This window comes from Nomascus leucogenys, chromosome 13, assembly GCF_006542625.1.
Source record: "Nomascus leucogenys isolate Asia chromosome 13, Asia_NLE_v1, whole genome shotgun sequence".
In the NCBI taxonomy this organism is placed as follows: Eukaryota; Metazoa; Chordata; class Mammalia; order Primates; family Hylobatidae; genus Nomascus; species Nomascus leucogenys.
The window spans coordinates 448,926-469,997 of record NC_044393.1 but is presented as its reverse complement, the minus strand read 5'-3'; the positions used below and the strand labels follow the sequence as shown (position 1 = coordinate 469,997).

General features: G+C 55.1%; 1 protein-coding gene across 1 annotated transcript in view; it reads right to left on the bottom strand.

The window, feature by feature from the left end:
* Window positions 1–21,072, bottom strand: part of ZBTB46 (zinc finger and BTB domain containing 46) — a 90,066-nt gene that overhangs the window by 47,933 nt on the left and 21,061 nt on the right. The window contains exon 2 of the mRNA XM_030825261.1: window positions 432–1,401. Coding sequence (XP_030681121.1) covers window positions 432–1,368 — 937 coding nt within the window. The 5' untranslated portion in view covers window positions 1,369–1,401. The remainder of the gene's footprint in view (window positions 1–431; window positions 1,402–21,072) is intronic.

The window sequence follows — 21,072 nt, the reverse complement described above, 5'->3', positions numbered from 1 at the left end:
GGCCACCCTGGCAAGCGGCCAGTCGAGTTACCCCAGTCAGGGCTCACAGGAGGGTCCCACAGGCCAGGGGAAGCCGACCCTGCAAGCCACGCCCTCACCAGGGCTGAGGGGTCCCCTCTCGGTGTCACCCACCCCCCGGCTCACGTCCCTTTGGCTTCAGAGGAGCCCCGCCCAGGCAGCCCCTGTGCTGCCACCAGTGCCATGCTGATGGGGACAGATACACAGGGTCTCCGAGGGCCCTGGCGATGCCCTGGCCTTTGAGATGCATTGGCTGCATTCCCAGCGGTCACAACAACTTCCTATAAGAGGAAGTGACCCTAGGAAGCCACCAGTGTGAGCCTGGACATGCGTCACTGCCTCTGCACAGCGCACAGCCGTGAGGCCTGGACACACTGGGGCAGCTGAGCCCCTGTGGCGAACGAAAGGCTTACTTGAGTCTCGGCTGCTGAACGGCCACCCCGACGTCGGCAGGAAGGACGGCACCGGGGAGCCGGCCCGGCTGTCATCTTCCACCTGCTGCGTGATGTGCCGGACGGTCTCTTTGTTTTTCCGATTCTTCCTTCGGCCCGTGGGCTGCCAGGCATCGCCAGCACTCTGCTCCGAGAAGGAGTTCTGTACTGCACCGTCCTTGGCAGAAGGCAGCTCGCTCCCTCCGTACTGAGACGGTGAAACCTGCTCTTCCTTGATGCGCAGAGGCCCGTAGCCCACGTCTCCAGGCCACAGAGGCTGCGAAGACACATCATCAGGGCCGTCGGCCTTGGGCTCCTGATCCTCTTTCCCGTAGCTGCTCCCTCCGTCGTGACAGCTGGCGATGGCCGAGTCTCCAGAAGAATTGGCGGGACTCGTTCGCCGTGCCAGCCACGGGGAGATGCTCCTCCCGGCCATCACGGCCGAGATGAGAGCTTCCGTGCTGCTGCTGGACGCGGCGCCGATCTCGAACTCCGCAAGCTCGTCTGAGGCGTCCGACTTGATGCTGATGTCCAGCGCCGCCTTGATGAAGTCATGGCAGGCTTGCACGATGTCCGTCATCTGCAGAAAGCTGGCGGCTGACATCACCTCGATGACGTTCCTGCTGGTGAGCGCCAGGTGCGCGGAGTACATGAAGTCAATGATGGCCTTGAAGCCCTGGGCCGTGACGATGTCCAGGTGCGTGACCGTGGCCTGCTCCGACGTCTTCTGCACCTGGCAGTAGAGCGTCTTGAAGTAGCGGCTGCTGCCCAGCAGGACGTTCTTGTGCGCCTTGAAGACCTTGCCCTCCACGACCACACAGACGTCGCACAGGACGCCGTGCTGCCTCTGCTCGTTGAGCTCCCGCAGCAGGTGCCGGTAGTGGGACGCGATTTCCATATCTTCCTTTCGGTTGTTCATTTGGAAGCCCTGGTGTCACCTCTTCTACAGACTCTGTGGAGGTAAGAACAAGAGTTACCCAAGCTCAGCACAGACAGAGGCCGTGAGAGGCAGCCCGCGAGACGCCGGGCGGGGCGCAGGAGGGCCATGGGGCAGAGTGCGGCCAGTGGGAGAAGGACCCACTCAAGAGCCCATCCACAGGTGTGCAGCGGGAGGCCTGTGTCTCCGCCTGAAGCAGGGCAGCAAACGCCAGAGGGCACCAGTGCGTCCAGGGTGGGACGTCTGCCACATGTTTCCGTGCTCGAGGCTAATGGGGTTCTGAACAGAATCCCCCACACGGCAACTCGCATATCCCAAGAACGAAGAGAACACCAGGCTGTGGGTGAGCAACTCTTACCCAAACTGAGAACTCGGTTAAATGACCCACACTGTGGCCATCCCTCACGCTTGAAGAAACATTCTTAAGGAAAAAGAATAAAACTTCCAGGCCGGGCGCGGCGGCTCACGCCTGTAATCCCAGCACTTTGGGAGGCCGAGGTGGGTGGATCACGAGGTCAGGAGATCGAGACCATCCTGGCCAACACGGTGAAACCCCGTCTCTACTAAAAATACAAAAAATTAGCCAGGCGTGGTGGCGGCGCCTGTAGTCCCAGCTACTCTGGAGGCTGAGGCAGGAGAATGGCGTGAACCTGGGAGGCGGAGCTTGCAGTGAGCCGAGATTGCGCCACTGCACTCCAGCCTGGGCGACAGAGTGAGACTCTGTCTCAAAAACAAACAAACAAACAAACAAAAACTTCCTACACAAAAAACCCACAGAATAAGGATTTAAAGCATTCATAGCCTTAGTCCTGAAAATTTCCAAAACTCTGAGCTCAAACCAGCTCAAGTCTTCTGGAGGAGGGAGGCTTCCTGGCTTAGGGTCCCTGCCCAGCACTGGGCCAGGGCAGGAGGGAGCTTAGCCCCTGAGGCTGCCAGCGCCCTGGACGTCTGAGACATGGCTGCAGTCTCTGGGTTCCCTCATCAGAAGACAGCCCTGCCTCACAGAGTCACAGGAGACACAGAATCGTTTCTGAATTGGGTGCAACCCGCCCCGGAGTCTCTCCTGTCTCTCCTTAGACTCAGGGATGTGAGTCCTCCTCCTGTTCTCGTCTGCTGGGGCCGCCCTAACAAGCCTGGGAGGCTCAAACAACAGAAACGTATTCTCGAGTCCAGAATCAGGATGTAGGCCGAGGTGGTGCCTGTCCCAGCCCCTCCCCCAGCCGGCGTTCTGTGTGGAGGCATCGCACGAGCTCTGCCGCCGTCTCAACACGGCTTCTCCCGGTGTGCACGTCTGTGTCCAAATGTCACCCTTTCACAAGGACACCAGTTGTCCGGGAGTAGGGGCCCACCCCCACGGCCTCGTCTTAATCACATCCACAGTGACCCTGTTTCCAATAAGGTCACATTCTGAGGTCCTAGGGGGCTAGAACTTCCACAGACAAATCGTAAGGGGACACGTTCACCCCATAGCCCTGCCTGGGAAAGAAACAGTGGTTGGGTCTCTCCCGTTACAAACCCCATTTTCCAGCTGATGAGTCAAGTAGGACTCACCTGAAATGCTAAATGTGTTTAATAGGAGAAAACTAAGCCAGCGTGGGAATATTCCATGTCCTTCCTGCAGGGAGCCCCCACACGCAGCCCTCATGGGGGACGGGGCCGGAGCCGGGGGGTCGGCAGTTTTGTATCACACACTCCTGTGCTCCGACCTGTTACGACATACACACCCTCCCTTAGTCATGACAGAATATTTTCTTTTTTTCTTTTTTTTTGAGACGGAGTCTTGCTCTGTCGCCCAGGCTGGAGTGCAGTGGTTTGATCTCAGCTCACTGCAAGCTCTGCCTCCCGGGTTCACGCTATTCTCCTGCTTCAGCCTCCCGAGTAGCTGGGACTACAGGCACCCGCCACCACGCCCAGCTGACTTTTTTGTATTTTTAGGAGAGATGGGGTTTCACCATTTTGGCCAGGCTGGTCTCAAACTCCTGACCTCAGATGATCCACCCACCTCGGCCTCAAATTGCTGGGATTACAGGCGTGAGCCACCGCATCCAGCCTAAAATGTCCTGAGAAAAGTAATTATTCTGTCTCACATTTCACAGGCTGGGAAGATGAGGCAGAAAGGAGAGAGAAGCTTTTGTGCCTGTCTCTGCCTTCAGGGTCCGGGGCCATCCCCTCCTTGGATGGTGCAGGGTTCCCAGGCCCCCACAGCCGGTGTTGCCTGCCCGGAGACGCGCTGCAGAAGACCGGGCCCAGCCTCCCCTTCACTTCCTCCCCGCTGGGCACGAGGGCTGCGACGGCGGTGACCGCTGACCATTACAGGCAGGGCCTCAAGCCCCGATGATGCCAAGACCCGGCCCCCTCCTGACTCCAGGTGCTGCCTCAACGCCGGCAGAGAACAAAGGCCCCATCCCGCCCCACACTGGCCCCGGGCTTGAGGGCTGGAGGCAAACGCATGTGGGTGCGAGCAGTGGAACAAGGGGCTGCCGAAAAGGAAGACAGAACGTTCGGAGCAGGCTGTGGGGAGGGGTCATGTGCTGAGGCCGCCCAGTGCTTCTTGACCGGAGGGCATCTCAGAGCCCCAGGAGGGCGGGGCGGGCCCAGGGGTTTGGGGAGAGCAGGGCAGGTGTCCCATCAGGCACAGCTTCACCCAGATTAACTAGGCATCGGGGAAGTGACCAAAACACACTTCAAACCCAGGAAAACAACCATTCAATCCCGAAGCTGGGGGGTCCACTAGTGACACCTGGCTCCGGGCCACGTGATGGGAACCGTCAAAAGCTCCAGGCACCCTGTATTCAGGCTAGAAAGCTGAACGATCATATTTAATTTCCTACGTGAATACAACGTCTCTTTATTCATCAGGAAAACAGAGCCTGTAAGAATTAAGGAGAACTATGAAAAGAACAACAACAAAAAAATGCCAGAGATTCTATAGAAGCAGCGGCTACCTCACAACGGTCCACACCTCCACATAAGTTCAACTTAAATCAAAAGTTCTGAAATACATTATTATCCCATCAGGGCAGCTTAAAATCAGTTATGTACTCAGAGACTTTATAGTTTAAAAAAATAAATAAATAAAACTTTCATTTGGGAAAAAAGTTATCCGTCAGGCCGGGCGCAGTGGCTCACGCCTTGTAATCCCAGCACTTTGGGAGGCCGAGGTGGGCGGATCACGAGGTCAGGAGATTGAGACCATCCTGGCTGACACGGTGAAACCCCGTCTCTACTAAAAATACAAAAAATTAGCCGGGCGTGGTGGCGAGTGCCTGTAGTCCCAGCTACTCGGGAGGCTGAGGCAGGAGAATGGCATGAACCCGGGAGGCGGAGCTTGCAGTGAGCCGAGATCGAGCCACTGCACTCCAGCCTGGGCAACAGAGCAAGACTCCGTCTCAAAAAAAAAAAAAGTTATCTGTCCACTAAAAAGAAAAAAGTAATAATCTTTTGCCGTGGGACAATCTCAGCTCACGGCAGCCTCCAACTCCTGGGCTCAAGCAATCCTCTTGTCTCAGCCACCTAAGTAGCTGGGACCACAGGTGCACACCCCGATGCCTGGCTAACTTTTTCATTTTTTGTAGTGACAGGAGTCTTGCTTTGTTGCCCAGGCTGGTCTCAAACTCTTGGGCTCAAGCGGTCTTCCCACCTCGGCCTCCCAAAGCACTGGGATTACAGGCGTGAACCACCACACCCTGACAAAAAACGATAATCTTCAGAAGAGAGTCAGCTACGGAAATATTAAGAATACACATAATCTCTCTAAGCCCAGAACAGGGAAGTTCTAGGAGAATACTTGAATTTACATTTCAAATTCGATAATCCCTCAGCATCAGAAATCCGCTCGTGGGGCCACGTCAGCCCCACTGTGGTAGAAGAGCAGCTGCAACCCCAAAACAGAAGCACCCGGGGCCACTCAGGCTCCACACGCAAGCAGCGGACTTGAGCTCGCAACCTGTGTTCTGTGTGGGAAGCACCTGCCCTGGCCTGGAGGAGTATACCATCTAATGGACACACCCCTGGCCACAAGACACACCCCTGTTCACAGGACACATCTGTGGGCAGACAGCTGCATCCACAGGACACACACCTGTTTGCTGGGCACACCTGTGGCTGCCGCACAGGCTCACAGGCACTTGGTACATCTCAGATCCCCGTGTGGCACCCCTGTGCGTGAGGTGCCCCTTCAGAGAGGAGCTCCCGATCCACACTGGGCCACAGGTGCCAAGTCTCCAAAGAGTGGGTGCTGCGGGCTGCAGGGACCAAGGGGCACCCGCGGCTGCACTGATGTCAGGCTGCCCAATAGCTACCCTAGACCCTCAGAGGGAGGCCGCCTCTGCTGTCTCCTCCAAACACCGCCTCAGTTTTTTCTGAGGCTTCTTGGTATCTGCTTTACTTATATGTCACGAATGTCAAGATCCTTCCCTTCAAAAAGAATCGCTTATGAAACGGGCATCAGCATAACCACTCTGCTGACCACAACAACCTGAAGCCATGCTCCAAACTCACAAGCCGTGTCACCGTGCAGGTGCTGGGGACACAAACCCACGCATGGCTCCGCCCCAACCGCGGACAACCAGGTGCACAGGACACTGCAGTTACACCGTGCAGCCTCCTCCCCAGGTGAACAGGATGCTGTGCAGTTACACCGCGCAGGCTCCGCCCCAGGTGAACAGGACGCTGTGCGGTTACACCGTGCAGGCTCCGCCCCAGGTGCACAGGACGCTGTGCGGTTACATTGTGCAGGCAGTGAGGGGGGCTGCGTGGGGCCTGTCCTGCCAGGCAGGCAATGCGCCAGCACGCTGTGCTTTTGGGGGGCTATTTCAAACCCCAGCAGCCACCAGGAGAGGGAGAGGTGGTCTCCACAGTGCACGCTAACGAACTGAGGGCCTCAAAACCAGCACAGCCAGGAGGGATTCAGCGGTGAGCCTGTGCTTCTAGCTCCAAAGCCCAGGTGCTCCCACCCATCGTGCCATCCTGTGCTGGCACCAGGTCTGCCAACCCTCCCTGGGGTCCAGGGAGCAAGGTCATGTGCCCGTGTCCCCAGCAGAATGACCACCGGCAAACAGGCTCCGCCAAACGTGGCTTCTATCCTCCTCCTCCCTGGGTCAGCTGGAGTGGAAGAAGTGGCCTCTGCCGAATGCACACAGGAACGGCCCAGCCTCTAGGGCCACCTTGGAAGCGGTCGTGCCCATCCCAAATCCTCTCTCCAACAGACTCCCGGAAGGTGACGGGTGTCCGTCAATGAGAGCCTTTGAAGACTGTGAACAGGCGCACTGCTGTTGAGGACGCACACTTCCCACTCACTCCAGTCCTCTCATTTGAGGACGAATGTGCCCTGGACACAGCCTGGATAGATCCCCGTGTCGCAGGACGCAGGGCCAGGAAGTCTAAGACCACGATGAATATACTCCATTTGCTGCACTGCGTGTTCAAAGTATTAATTTAGGGGGCAGACTGGGGTTACGTTTCCCCGCATCCCTAAGGAGCTCTGCCTGGAAGGCTGTTTGTTCTAATAAAAATGTAAAACAGCAGGTGTGATCCAGGCGGTGGTGTGTCTGCCGTATCCACCAGATGCCCGATCCGCGTACGGCACAAGGCAAGGAAGGCAGGAGGCCTCGGGTTCCCCCTGCTGGCAGCGCCTGGCACGCGGCGTCCCGGGCCTCCGGCTCCTTCCCTAGGGCCCATCCCTGGGTTGAATTCCAAACAACTCAGCAGGGCAAGAACGACCCTCTCACGCATCAACTCACACTGTTTTACCACATTCACACTTGATCTCTCTGTTTTGCCTCTGACTTGAAACCTGCATTTCCGTTAGGCTCCACTTAAACCTTTCATTTAAAATTTTGCTTAAGGCCGAGTGTGGTGGCTCACGCCTGTCATCCCAGCACTTTGGGAGGCCGAGGCGGGCAGATCACCTGAGGTAAGGAGTTCAAGACCAGCCTGGCCAATATGGTGAAACCCCATCTCTACTAAAATACAAAAATTAGCAGGACGTGATGGCAAGCGCCTGTGATCTCAGCTACTTGGGAGGCTGAGGCAGGAGAATCACTTGAACCTGGGAGGCAGAGGTTGCAGTGAGCTGAGATCGTACCATTGCATTGCAGCCTGGGCAACAAGAGTAAGACTCCATCTCAAAAAATAAAATTAAATTAAAATAAAATAAAATTTTGCTTAAAATGTAATCTAACAGGCCAGGCACAGTGGCTCAGGCCTATAATCCCAACACTTTGGGAGGCTGATGCAGGAGGATCACTTGAGGTCAGGAGTTCAAGTCCAGCCTGGGCAAAATGGTGAAACCCTGTTTTTTTGTTTTTTTATATATATATACTTTAAGTTCTAAGGGTACATGTGCACAACGTGCAGGTTTGTTACATATGTATACATGTGCCATGTGGGTGTGCTGCACCCATTAACTCGTCATTTACATTAGGTATATCTCCTAATGCTGTCCTTCCCCCCTCCCCCCACCCCATGACAGGCCCTGGTGTGTGGTGTTCACCACCCTGTGTCCAAGTGTTCTCATTGTTCAATTCCCACCTATGAGTGAGAACATGCGGTGTTTGGTTTTCTGTCCTTGCGATAGTTTGCTCAGAATGATGGTTTCCAGCTTCATCCATGTCCCTACAAAGGACATGAACTCATCATTTTTTATGGCTGTATAGTATTCCATGGTGTATATGTGCCACATTTTCTTAATCTGGTCTATCATTGATGGATGTTTGGGTTGGTTCCAAGTCTTTACTATTAGGAATAGTGCCACAATAAACATACGTGTGCATGTGTCTTTATAGCAACATGATTTATAATCCTTTGGGTATATATCCAGTAATGGGATGGCTGGGTCAAATAGTATTTCTAGTTCTAGATCCCTGAGGAATCGCCACACTGACTTCCACAATGGTTGAACTAGTTTACAGTCCCACCAACAGTGTAAAAGTGTTCCTATTTCTCCACATCCTCTCCAGCACCTGTTGTTTCCTGACTTTTTAATGATGGCCATTCTAACTGGTGTGAGATGGTATCTCACTGTGGTTTTGATTTGCATTTCTCTGATGGACGAGTGATGATGAGCATTTTTTCATGTGTCTGTTGGCTGCATAAATGTCTTCTTTTGAGAAGTGTCTGTTCATATCCTTCGCACACTTGTTGATGGGGTTGTTTGATTTTTTCTTGTAAATTTGTTTGAGTTCGTTGTAGATTCTGGATATTAGCCCTTTGTCAGATGGGTAGATTGCAAAAATTTTCTCCCATTCTGTGGGTTGCCTGTTCACTCTGATGGTAGTTTCTTTTGCTGTGCAGAAGCTCTCTAGTTTAATTAGATCCCATTTGTCAATTTTGGCTTTTGTTGCCATTGCTTTTGGTGTTTTAGACATGAAGTCCTTGCCCATGCCTATGTCCTGAATGGTAATGCCTAGGTTTTCTTCTAGGGTTTATGGTTTTAGGTCTAACATTTAAGTCTTTAATCCATCTTGAACTAATTGTTGTATAAAGTGTAAGGAAGGGATCCAGTTTCAGCTTTCTACATATGGCTAGCCAGGTTTCTCAGCACCATTTATTAAATAGGGAATCCTTTCCCCATTCCTTGTTTTTGTCAGGCTTGTCAAAGATCAGATGGTTGCAGATGTGTGGTGTTATTTCTGAGGGCTCTGTTCTGTTCCATTGGAAACCCGGTCTTTACAAAAAATACAAAAATTAGCTGGGCGTTGGCCGTGTGTGGTGGCTCACACCTGTAATCCCAGCATTTTGGGAGGCCGAGGTGGGCGGATCACCCAAGGTCAGGAGTTAGAGACCAGCCTGGCCAACATGGTGAAACCCCATCCCTACTAAAAATACAAAAATTAGCCGGGCATGGTGGCACATGCTTGTAATCCCAGCTACTCAGGAGGCTGAGGCAGGAGAATCGCTTGAGCCTGGGAGGTGGAGGTTGCAGTGAGCCGAGATCATGCCACTGCACTCCAGCCTGGCCAACAGAGTGAGACTCTGTCTCAAAAAAAAAAAAATTAGCTGAGCATGGTAGTGCACACCTGTGAGTCCCAGCTACTAAAGAGGCTGAGGTGGGAGAATCACCTGAGCCTGGGAGGCAGAGGATGCAGTGAGCCAAGATGGTGCCACTGCACTCCAGCCTGGGTGACAGAGCAAGACTCTGTCTAAAAAAAAAAAAAATGTAATTAACAGATAAATCACCATTTTAAAGTGGAAGCAAGATACCCTTGGCTCTAGAATCAAACTGCCAGTAGCCAGGAGGGCTCTGGGGAAGATAAAGGTGGCTGCAGCCATCTGTCCAGATCAAGTTTAACTCACCTACTCTAAGAACTGCTCTCCACAACTATTTTGGTGAAACTGTTCTGTTTTCAGACAAGGTGTCACTCAGTCACCCAGGCTGGAGTGCAGTGGCATGATCAGAGCTCACTGCAGCCTCCACCTCCCCAGCTCAAGCAATTCTCCCACCTCAGCCGCCTGAGTAGCTAGGACCACAGGTGCACACCACCACAATCAGCTAATTTTTTTTTTTTAATTTCTTACAGAGACAGGGTTTCACCATGTTGCTCAGGCTGGTCTCGAAGTGCTGGGCTCAAGCCATCCACCAGCCTCAGCCTCCCAAAGTTCTGGGACTACAGGCGTGAGTCACCACGTGTGGCCTGGTAAGACTTTTTTTTTTTCTTTTAGATGGAGTCTTGCTGTCGCCCAGGCTAGAGTGCAGTGGTGAGATCTCAGCTCACAGCAACCTCCACCTCCTGGGTTCAAGCGATTCTTGTGCCTCAGCCTCCTGGGGAAGCTGGGATTACAGGTGTGCGCCACCACACCCAGCTAATTTTTGTAATTTTAGTAGGGACAGGGTTTCGCCATGTTGGCCAGGCTGGTCTTGAACTCCTGGCCTCGAGTATCCTCCCACCTCAGCCTCCCAAAGTGCTGGGATTACAGGCACAAGCCACCACGTGTGGCCTGGTGAAACTAATTTTTTAACAGGAAAACGCTTTGAACAGACACATCACAAAGAAGAAACATCAGCAGGCACACACGGACAGAGGCTTCCCCAGCTGTCGGGGAAGTGCGCCCAGAACCACAGCGAGCTCCCCCATGAGAGTGGCCAGGACTAAGAGGCAAGGCCACACCATGTGTCCTCGAGGACGCGAGCACCTGGAGCCTGCTCAGCTGCTGAGGGCACACGGAACGGTGCGGTCGCTGTGGAAAACAGTTCAGCAAAGCGGAACTCCACAGGACCCAACAACTCCGGTACCTACCCCAGACAGACAGGCTGGACACCCGTCCAGACAGACTCACGCGCAAACGTTCACACCAGCTTCGCTCAGAACAGCCAACGTTTGGGAACAACCCGAATGTCCAAATGTGCATCAACGGGTGAGCAGGAAAACACAGGGGACGCTTCCAAACCACAGAGGCAGCTCAGGCACAAGAAGGGGCTGCTGGGCTCCGTCCCGGCCTCGGCGCCCTGGGGCACCTCCCTGCTCAGCCTTCCGTCCCCCTACACAGCTCACGTCCACGCCACACGGATTATCCCACAATTACGCTGAGTAAGAGAAGACAGTCACCAAGGCAAGCGTGTGATTCCCTTTATAGGAAACTCTAGACAACAGAAGTGAGTCCACAGTGACAGACAACCGGCCGGGGGCTGCCTGGGCTGGGGTGGGGGAAGAGGCTGAGGGAAGCTCCTGGGCTGATGGTGAGAGGTGACAGTGTGCTGGCAGCCCTCACAGCCCTCGCTCGCTCTTGGCGCGTCCTTGGCCTTGGCGCCCACTCTGGCCGTGCTTGGGGAACCCTTCGGCCCACCGCTGCACTGTGGGAGCCCCTTCCTGGGATGGCCGAGGCCGGAGCCGGCTCCCTCAGCTTGCAGGGAAGTGTGGAAGGGGAGGCGCGGGTGGGAACCGGGGCTGCGTGCTGCGCTTGCGGGCCAGCTAGAGTTCCGGGTGGGCGTGGGCTTGGTGGGCCCCGCACTCAGAGCGGGGAAGTGAGGGGCTTAGCACCCGGGCCAGCAGCTGCGGAGGGTGCGCCGGGTCCCCCAGCAGTGCCAGTCCACCGGCGCTGAGCTCCATTTCTCGCCGGGCCTTAGCTGCCTCCCCTCAGGGCAGGGCTTGGGACCTGCAGCCCGCCATGCCTGAGCTTCCCCCTCCCCGCTGGGGGCTCCTGTGTGCCTGAGCCTCCCTGACGAGTGCCGCCTCCTGCTCCACGGCGCCGGGTCCCATCGACCACCCAAGGGCTGAAGACTGCAGGTCCACGGCGCCAGACTGGCAGGCAGCTCCACCTGCGGCCCCAATGCAGGATCCACTGGGTGAAGACAGCTGGGCTCCTGAGTCTGGTGGGGACTTGCAGAACCTTTATGTCTAGCTAAGGGATTGTAGATACACCAATCAGCACACTCTGTGTCTAGCTCAAGGTTTGTAAATGTACCAATCAGTACCCTGTGTCTAGCTCAAGGTTTGTAAATGTACCAATCAGTACCCTGTGTCTAGCTCAGGGATTGTAAACGCACCAATCAGCACCTTGTCAAAATGAACCAATCAGCAGGATGTGGGTGGGGCCAGGTAAGGGAATAAGAGCAGGAGGCCCAAGCCAGCAGTGGCAACCCGCTCGGGTCTCCTTCCACACCGTGGAAGCTTTGTTCTTTTGCTCTTTGCAATAAATCTTGCTGCTGCTCACTCTTTGGGTCCACACTGTCTTTATGAGCTGTAACACTCACCGTGAAGGTCTGCAGCTTCACTCCTGAAGCAAGACCAGAACAACCAGGAACGACACTCAGACTCGCCAAGCTGTAACTCACCGCAAAGGTCTGCAGCTTCACTCCTGAAGCCAGCAAGACCACGAACCCACCAGAAGGAAGAAACTCTGAACACATCTGAACATCAGAAGGAACAAACTCCGGACACGCCGCCTTTAAGAACTGTAACACTCACCGCGAGGGTCCATGGCTTCATTCTTGAAGTCAGTGAGACCAAGAACCCACCAATTCCGGACACAATGGGGACGGCCTGTGTCTCCAAAGCCACTGGCAGCTCCACCCAAGAGTTCGAGCTCATCAAATTATGCTCGTTAAACAAGTGCCATTTGCTGCATGTGAATTATGCCTCAATAAAGGATTAGTTTTTGTTAAAATATTCTTCCTCAGCTATAATCCTGTGCTCATCCATCCAAGGACCTCACTGCCATTTGTTATGGGTTGAACCCTCCGCCCCCGCCTCCCAAATTCACGCGGAAGTCCTAACCCCTCATACTTCAGAATTCCACCTTATTTGGAAATAGGTCATTGCAGATGCAATTAGTTAAATTAAGATGAGGTCGCTGGGACTGGACATGGTGGCTCACACCTGTAATCCCAGCACTTTGGGAGGCAGAGGCAGGCAGATTGCTTGGGGCCAGGAGTTTGAGACCAGCCTGGCCAACATGGTAAAACCCCATCTCTACTAAAAAATATAAATATTAGCTGGGTGTGGTGGTGCATGTCTGTAATCCCAGCTACTCGGGAGGCTGAAGCAGGAGAATCACTTGAGTTGGGAGATGGAGGCTGCAGTGAGCTGAGATCACGCCACTGCACTCCAGCCTGAGTGACAGAATGAGACCCTGTCTCAAAAAAAATAATAATGAGGTTACTAGCGGCCCCTAATCCAGTATGATGAGTACCCTTAAAAGGGGGAGAAATTTGGACACACGCTGGTGTGAAGCGGCAGCAGCGGAGGCCCCGCCAGAGGCTGGAGAGAGGCCTGGAGCAGACCCCCAGCACCCTCCCAGGAACCACGGCGGCCGACGACCGAACCTCAGGCCCCCAGCACCTTCCCAGGAACCGCGACGGCCAACGACTGAACCTCAGACTTCCAGCACCCTCCCAGGAACCACCGCAGCCGACAACCGAACCTCAGACCCCCAGCACCTTCCCAGGAACCACCGCGGCCGACGACCGAACCTCAGACCCCCAGCACCCTCCCAGGAGCCACGGCGGCCAACAACCGAACCTCAGGCCCCCAGCACCTTCCCAGGAACCACCGCAGCCGACAACCGAACCTCAGACCCCCAGCACCTTCCCAGGAACCACAGCGGCCGAAGTCCAAACCTCAGACCCCCAGCAAACTCCCTGGAACCGCGGCGGGCCCATGCCTGAACCTCAGACCCCCAGCACCCTCCCAGGAATGGCGGCGGGCTGATGCCCAAACCTCACACCTCCAGCCTCCAGGACTGGAGGGAATAGATGTCTGTTGTTTATGACGTTCCCTTTGTGGCCCTTTGACGTGGCAGCCCCAGGTCACTGACGCACCGTTTCTACCACCAAAGAGCGCGATGCCACAGACGCCAACAGGAGGACACACATTTGTTTATGGGCAGCTCTGCCCACTCTCGTGAAGAAACCCCCCAACCCAGCTCCCCCAGGGCACCTCACCAGCAGGAACCAGGCATGGGCACCATCCCCCAGGGTGCCATCCCAGCAGGGACCAGGTATGAGCACCATCCCCCAGGACGCCATCCCCCAGGGCGCCATCCCTGCAGGAACCAGGTGTGGGCACCACCCCCCAAGATGCCATCCCGGCAGGGACCAGGTGTGGGCACCATCCCCCAGGGCGCCATCCTGGCAGGGACCAGTGTGGGCACCATCCCCCAGGGCACCTTGCCAGCAGAAACCAGGCACCTCCCCTCATACCAAGGCGTTCATGGTTTACCTTCTTCTGAAAAAATCAAGGTTAAGACATGAATACTGTGAAACTGTTGTACAAATTGAATTTCATATACGTCATATTATCATTGTTCATGGTCACATTTCAAAATTTTTAAGTGAGCTCTGACTAGAAAACACTCCAAGACACGTTAGCAGAGTCATCTTTCGGCGGCAAGACCAGTGGTACTATCCACATCTCCAGTGAGCAAGTGGGTGCTGGCGATGAGGACTTTAGGTTTTCCACATGGCAGCCCCCATGTGGCCATCTGAAGATGCAAAGCCATGTCTGCCGGCCCCCGGCTGCCCAGGTCTCCGTCGGCGGCCCTGCCAGCCCCACCCGCCCCTGCCCACTGGCCCCTTTCAGTTCCTTCACCTCCAGCCCGGCTCCGACACCCAAGCCGCCTCCTCCGCCTTCCCGAACCTGCCTACCGTCACTTCCTTCTTTTTGTTTCTGTAATGGGGTCTCACTCTGTCCCCCAGGCCGGAGTGCAGTGGAGCAATTTCGGCTCACTGCAGCCTCAACCTCCCAGGCTCAAAGGATCCTCCCACATAAGCCTCCTGAGGAGCCGGGACCACAGCGGCACGCCACCACACGGGCTAATTTGTTTGTTTTGTAGAGACGAGGTTCTGTCATGTTGCCCAGGTTGGTCTTGAATTCCTAGACTCAAAGGAACCTGCCGCCCTGGCCTCTCAAAATGCTGGGATGACAGGCGTGAGCCACTGCACCGACATAACGTCACTTCCTTCTGTCGGGTGTCCCCAGCCAGAGCACAGCACACTTCCCCTTTCCAAACACCTCTCACTGCCCCGCGCTGTCCCGTCTCAGCCCCAGCCACCAGGGTCTCGGTGGGCTGTGGGGTCCCTGAATGGAGGAGCTTCCACTCCCACCTCAGCAGCTCCAGGCCTCAGCATCCCTCCAGCTCCAGCCAGGTGCCCACCAGTCACACGCAGGGGAAGCCTGGAGCAGTGCCTGGCTCGGACCATGTATAAGGGTGGCAGGGGTGCCCCCAGATGGGCACAAGGTGCTCTGGGCACCCGGGAGGGGGCCGGGGCAGCTGAGCTCCTAGTCGGTCATTTGGGTTATGAATGATACAGTGGAACAGGTCAGATCTGTAAAGACAAATCCTGCCATGAATCACAACAGCGGTCCTGAGCCCTCTCAGCTGATGGACACAGCCTCCTCCTCCTCCTCCAGGAAGCCCTCCTGGGTGTCACTTTTCTTACACTGACAGCACACACCCCACCTCGCTGCCTGACACTGCCCTGCCCTCCTCTCAGCCCAGGGACCACATCTCGATGCTGGACAGGCCCACCACATACACTTGGGGTCAACAAAACTACAGTACCAGGCCGGGCATGGTGGCTCATGCCTGTAATCCCAGCACTTTGGGAGGCCAAGGCAGGTGGGTCACCAGGTCAAGAGATCGAGACCAGCCTGGCCAACATGGTGAAACCCCGTCTCTACCAAAATTACAAAAATTATCCAGGCGTGGTGGGGAGTGCCTGTAGTCCCAGGTACTCAGGAGGCTGAGGCAGGGGAATTGCTATAACCTGGGAGGCAGCGGTTGCAGTGAGCTGAGTTGGCACCATTGCACTCCAGCCTGGGCAACAGAGTGAGACTCCGTCTCAAAAAAACAACAACAATAACCTACATGACTTTTTTTTTTTTTTTCTCGAAGAGTCTCGCTCTGTTGCCAGGCTGGAGTGCAGTGACACGATCTCGGCTCACCGCAACCTCCACCTCCCAGGTTCAATCGATTCTCCTGCCTCAGCCTCCCGAGTAGCTGACATTACAGGCTTGCACCACCATGCCTGGCTAATTTTTGTATTTTTAGTAGAGACGGGGTTTCACCACGTTGGCCAGGATGGTCTCGATCTCTTGACCTCATGATCCGCCCACCTCGGCCTCCCAAAGTGCTGGGATTACAGGCATAAGCCACTGTGCCCGACCTACAGTACCTTTTGAACATTAAATCTGTAATACTGATTTACAGTATTTCAAAAATGGCTCGTACTAAGTGCTGACAGAAGGTAAAATGAAACAGCAGCCGGGCAGTGTGGTACACACCTCTAATCGCAGCACGTTGAGAGGCCGAGGCGGCAGGATCACTTGAGCCCAGGAGTTGGAGGCTGCAGTCAGTGAGCTCTGATTGCACCACTGCGCTCTAGCCAGACTGACAAAGCAAGACCCCCACCTCTAAAGAAAAAAAAAGACACAGGGAGGAGGGAAGGCCATGTGACCACAGGCAGAGACTGGACTGACGAAGTCACAAGCCCAAGGATGCTTGGAGCCACCAGGAGCTGGAAGAGGCAGGAAGGGCCCTGCCCGGAGTCTCCAGAGGGTGCGTGGCCCTGAGACACCCCGAGTTCCAGCGCTGGACTCTGGAACTGAGAGGAGACGCCTCTGCTGCTGCAAGTTGCCCAGCAGGTGATACTTTCACAGCAGCCCCAGGAAACTAATACACAAAGCCATGCATCAGCTTTTTTTTTCTCCTTTTTTTTGAGACAGAGTCTCACTCTGTCGCCCAGGATGAGGGGCAGTGGCGCGATCTCGGCTCACTGAAACCTTCAGCTCACTGCAACCTCTGCCTCCCGGGTTCAAGTGATTCTCGTGCCTCGGCCGCCCCAGTAGCTGGGATTATAGGCATGTGCCACCACACCCGGCTAATTTTTTGTATTTTTACTATAGACAGGGTTTCACCATGTTGGCCAGGTTTGTCTCGAACTCCTGACCTCAGGTGCACCGCCCACCTCCACCTCCCAAAGTGCTGGGATTACAGGCATGAGCCACCACGCCTGGCCCCAACTTTTAAAAATATTGTAATTTTCTCAGCTAATCAGCTGGCTGGGAAAGGTGGCTCACGCCTGTAATTCCAGCATTTTGGGAGGCCGAGGCGAGCAGATCACCTGAGGTCAGGAGTTCAAGACCAGCCTGGCCTACATAGTGAAAGGCTCTACTAAAAATTTAAAAAAAAAATTACCCTAGCATGGTGGCGGGCACCTGTAATCCCAGCTACTCGGGAGGCTGATGCAGGAAAATCTCTTGAACCTGAGAGGCGGAGGTTGCAGTGAGCCGAGAACATGCCACTGCACTCCAGCCCGGGCAACAACAGTGAAACTCCATCTCAAAAAAAAAAAAAAAAAAAAAAGAAAGCTAATCAGCTTAACAAGGCAAGAAAACTATTTGTGTACATTTTAAATCTGAGATACTGCTATGGCTAACTCTGACCTGAAATGGTAACTTCAAAAAAAATAGAACCTAAATAAGAAGGTTGTAATACCTGCTTAAAATAAAGGCAACACTATGCTCTCAAGGAATATGATGGAATCTTTTTTTTTGAGATGGAGGCTGGCTCTGTCACCCAGGCTGGAGTGCAATGGTGCGACCTTGGCTCACTAAAACCTCCACCTCCCACGTTCAAGCAATTCTCCTGCCTCAGCCTCCCACATAGCTGGGACTACAGGCGCCCGCCACCACACCTGGCTAATTTTGTTTTGTTTTTTTGTTTTGTTTTTGTTTTTTGAGATGGAGTCTCGCTCTGTTGCCCAGGATGGAGTGCAGTGGCGCGATCTCGGCTCACTGCAAGCCCCACCTCCCAGGTTCACACCATTCTCCTGCCTTAGCCTCCTGAGTAGCTGGGACTACCAGTGCCCGCCACCACACCTGGCTAATTTTTTGTATTTTTAGTAGAGACGGGGTTTCACCATGTAAGCCAGGATGGTCGCGATCTCCTGACCTCATGAGCACCTGCCTCGGCCTCCCAAAGTGCTGGGATTACAGGCGTGAGCCACCGCGCCTGGCCAAGATTGGTGTTAATTCTTAAAATGTTTGATAGAATTCAACAGTGAAGTGATATATACAATCATATACATATATAGAGAGAGACAGAGATGGACTTTCCTTTTGTTGGAAGTTTATTGATTCAATTTCCAAAAAGAAAAGTCAATTTCTTTTTGGAAGCTAAAAAGTACAACTGTAGTGAAAGTTTCTGAACTTTTCTTTCATTGGAAGTTTTTTGACTACTGATTCTTTATTTGTTATAGGTCTATTCAGATTTTCTGTTTCTTCTTGAGTCAGTTTGGTCTCGCTCTGTCACCCAGGCTGGAGTGCAGTGGCGCCCTCTTGGCTCACTGCAACTTCTATCTCCCGAGTTCAAGTGATTCTCCCACCTCAGCCTCCCCAGTATCTCGGGCTACAGGCGCACGCCAGCATACCTGGCTAATTTTTGTATTTTTAGTAGGGAAGGGGTTTCACCATGTTAGCCAGTTTGGTCTCGAACTCCTGGCCTCAAGCAATCCGCCCGCCTCGGCCACCCAAAGTGTTGGGACTACAGGTGTGAGCCACCGCGCCCGGCCTTCAGCTACTCCATTTTTTAACATTTTGCCGCATTTGTTTACATCAAGCAATATGATAGAATCCCTAACCAGTTACTTTTTGCTTAAAAGCTGTACTAGTCCAAAACAAGCGAAGCACCCGTCTGTGCGAGGCAGCTGGTCTGGCTTACGGGCGGCGCCTCAGGGCTCGCTCCCCCTCCAAGCGGGTCTCACTCCCGGAGCGGGGCTCGCCCAGTGTCCGGCCTCCGAGGCCGTGTGCCCAAGTTCCCACATTGTGCGGCGCAGGCCCTTCCCACAGGGGCCACTCACGGAAGCTGAACGGACCTTCCCACAGGGGCCACTCACGGAAGCTGAACGGACCTTCCCACAGGGGCCACTCACGGAAGCTGAACGGACCTTCCCACAGGGGCCACTCACGGAAGCTGAACGGACCTTCCCACAGGGGCCACTCACGGAAGCTGAACGGACCTTCCCACAGGGGCCACTCACGGAAGCTGACCCCCCACCCTCACGGCGAACGACCTTCCCACAGGGGCCACTCACGGAAGCTGAACGGACCTTCCCACAGGGGCCACTCACGGAAGCTGAACGGACCTTCCCACAGGGGCCACTCACGGAAGCTGAACGGACCTTCCCACAGGGGCCACTCACGGAAGCTGAACGGACCTTCCTTCCCAGGGCCACGGAAGCTGAACGGACCTTCCCACAGGGGCCACTCACGGAAGCTGAACGGACCTTCCCACAGGGGCCACTCACGGAAGCTGAACGGACCTTCCCACAGGGGCACTCACGGCGACGACTTCCACAGGGGACACTCACGGAAGCTGAACAGACCGACGGAGCTGGCGTGGATGAGCAGCAGCTGCCTGAGCAGTGAGGAAACCCCGCGGACAGTGCGGTAAGGACCCCACCCAGACCACTGGATTTCACCACAGGCCGCCTTCGATGGAGGAGTCCTCAGTCTCCACATCCGCACGGCACAGACGGAGGGGGGCCCATGGGGCCCCATAGATGAACCTGTCAAGGGTCCCCTCTACCCTGTAGGCTAGTCAAGCCATCCTTCCCAGCCCTTGCCCCGGGGGCTGAGCGCAGGGCAGGGCCCGGAAGGCAGAGGCCACGGAGCCCGGGGCTTCAGGGGACTGTGGGGCGGGAAGCGGGGCCAGGGCGGAGGTCACGGACCGGGTCATCCGGACCCACAAGGAGTCTCAGCCCCGGGCCCCGGCGGGAGGGAAGGGGTTGCCAGGCTCTTCCTCCTAGGGCTCCGGGGCAGGGGCGCGGTGGCGGGCGCCTGTAGTCCCAGCTACTCGGGAGGCTGAGGCAGGAGAATGGCGGGAACCCAGGAGGCGGAGCTTGCAGTGAGCCGAGTTCACGCCACTGCACTCCAGCCTGGGCGGCAGAGCCAGACTCCGTCTCAAAAAAAAAAAAAAGAAGAAAGAAAACTCCATGATTCATGAGGTAAGACCTGGGAGCTGCCAGGACTCAGGGCCTGAGGGACGCCCGGGCAAGGGCGGCTCGGTGCTCCGGTGCTGCAGAGGCACTCAAGGGGCTCTCCACGTTCGCCTTCCACGTTCCCCTTCGCAGGGACCGCAGCACCTCGGGCACTTCGCCATGGGCTTGGCCGAAATGGGCACTAAAGGTGCAGGCTCGGTGGAGCCAAGGCGGGTAAGGTCAGCAGCCCTGGGGGCCCCGCCCTGGGCCACGCCCAGCGCTTCCAGTCCTCATGGCCGCGTCTATTCCAGGAATGGGGTCCTGGGGTTTGGCACAAGCCTGCTGGGGTAGTGGCCCCACATCTTGCCTGTGTCCCCCCATATTATGCCCAAGGGGGCAACAAAGGTCACCCCTGGGTCCAGGCCTCAGGAGCTCACAGGAGCCCTGAGCCCAGAAGACAGCAGCGCCCTCACGCGGTCCTCAGCAAACCTGCCAGAGCCCAGCAGGTGAGAGGACTCCGGGAGACAGCAGGAGCTCCGCGACCTCCCTTCCTCTCACCTCTTCTCCCTTACAATGTTAGCCATGTGGTGGCCAGTGTGGCTTAACTCAATGCTACAATTTTAAAGATTTATGGAAAGGACTTAAAAGACACGTGCTTGACTCTGAGAAAAGATTTCAAGGCCAGGCAGTCACGGTGGCTCATGCCTGAAATCCCAATGCTGAGGGAAGCTGGGGCGAGCAGATGGCTTGAGCCCAGAAGTTCAAGACCAGCCTGGGCAACATGGTGAGACCCCATCTCTACAAAAAATAGAAACAATTAGCCGGGCATGGTGGTGCACACCTGTAGTCTCTGCTACTCTGGAGGATGAAGTGGGAGGATCCCTTGAGTTGGGAGGTCAAGGTTGGACTGAGCCAAGATCACACCACTGTACTCCAGCATGGGTGACAGAGCAAGGCCCGCTCTCAAAAAAAAAAAGAAAACTCTAAATACATGAAACTGGCAAACATTAACGTAAAGTCATTACAAAGGTGGCCATGACACAGGAGGCCCAGAATGGGGCGGCCCTCGAAGCAGCCTGCAGCGTGGGGATGAGGCCTGCAGATGCCTCTGCCTCTTTGACTAATTCCACTTCTGAGACTCTGCCCCAAGGAAATAACCCAAAAAGCTAATTGGTTCCAAGATGTTCCAAGCACTGCTATGGCTAACAGTGACAAACAGAAAAAGACCCAAACACTCGACAATTCAAAGATGGCCCAGAAAACTGTGAAGT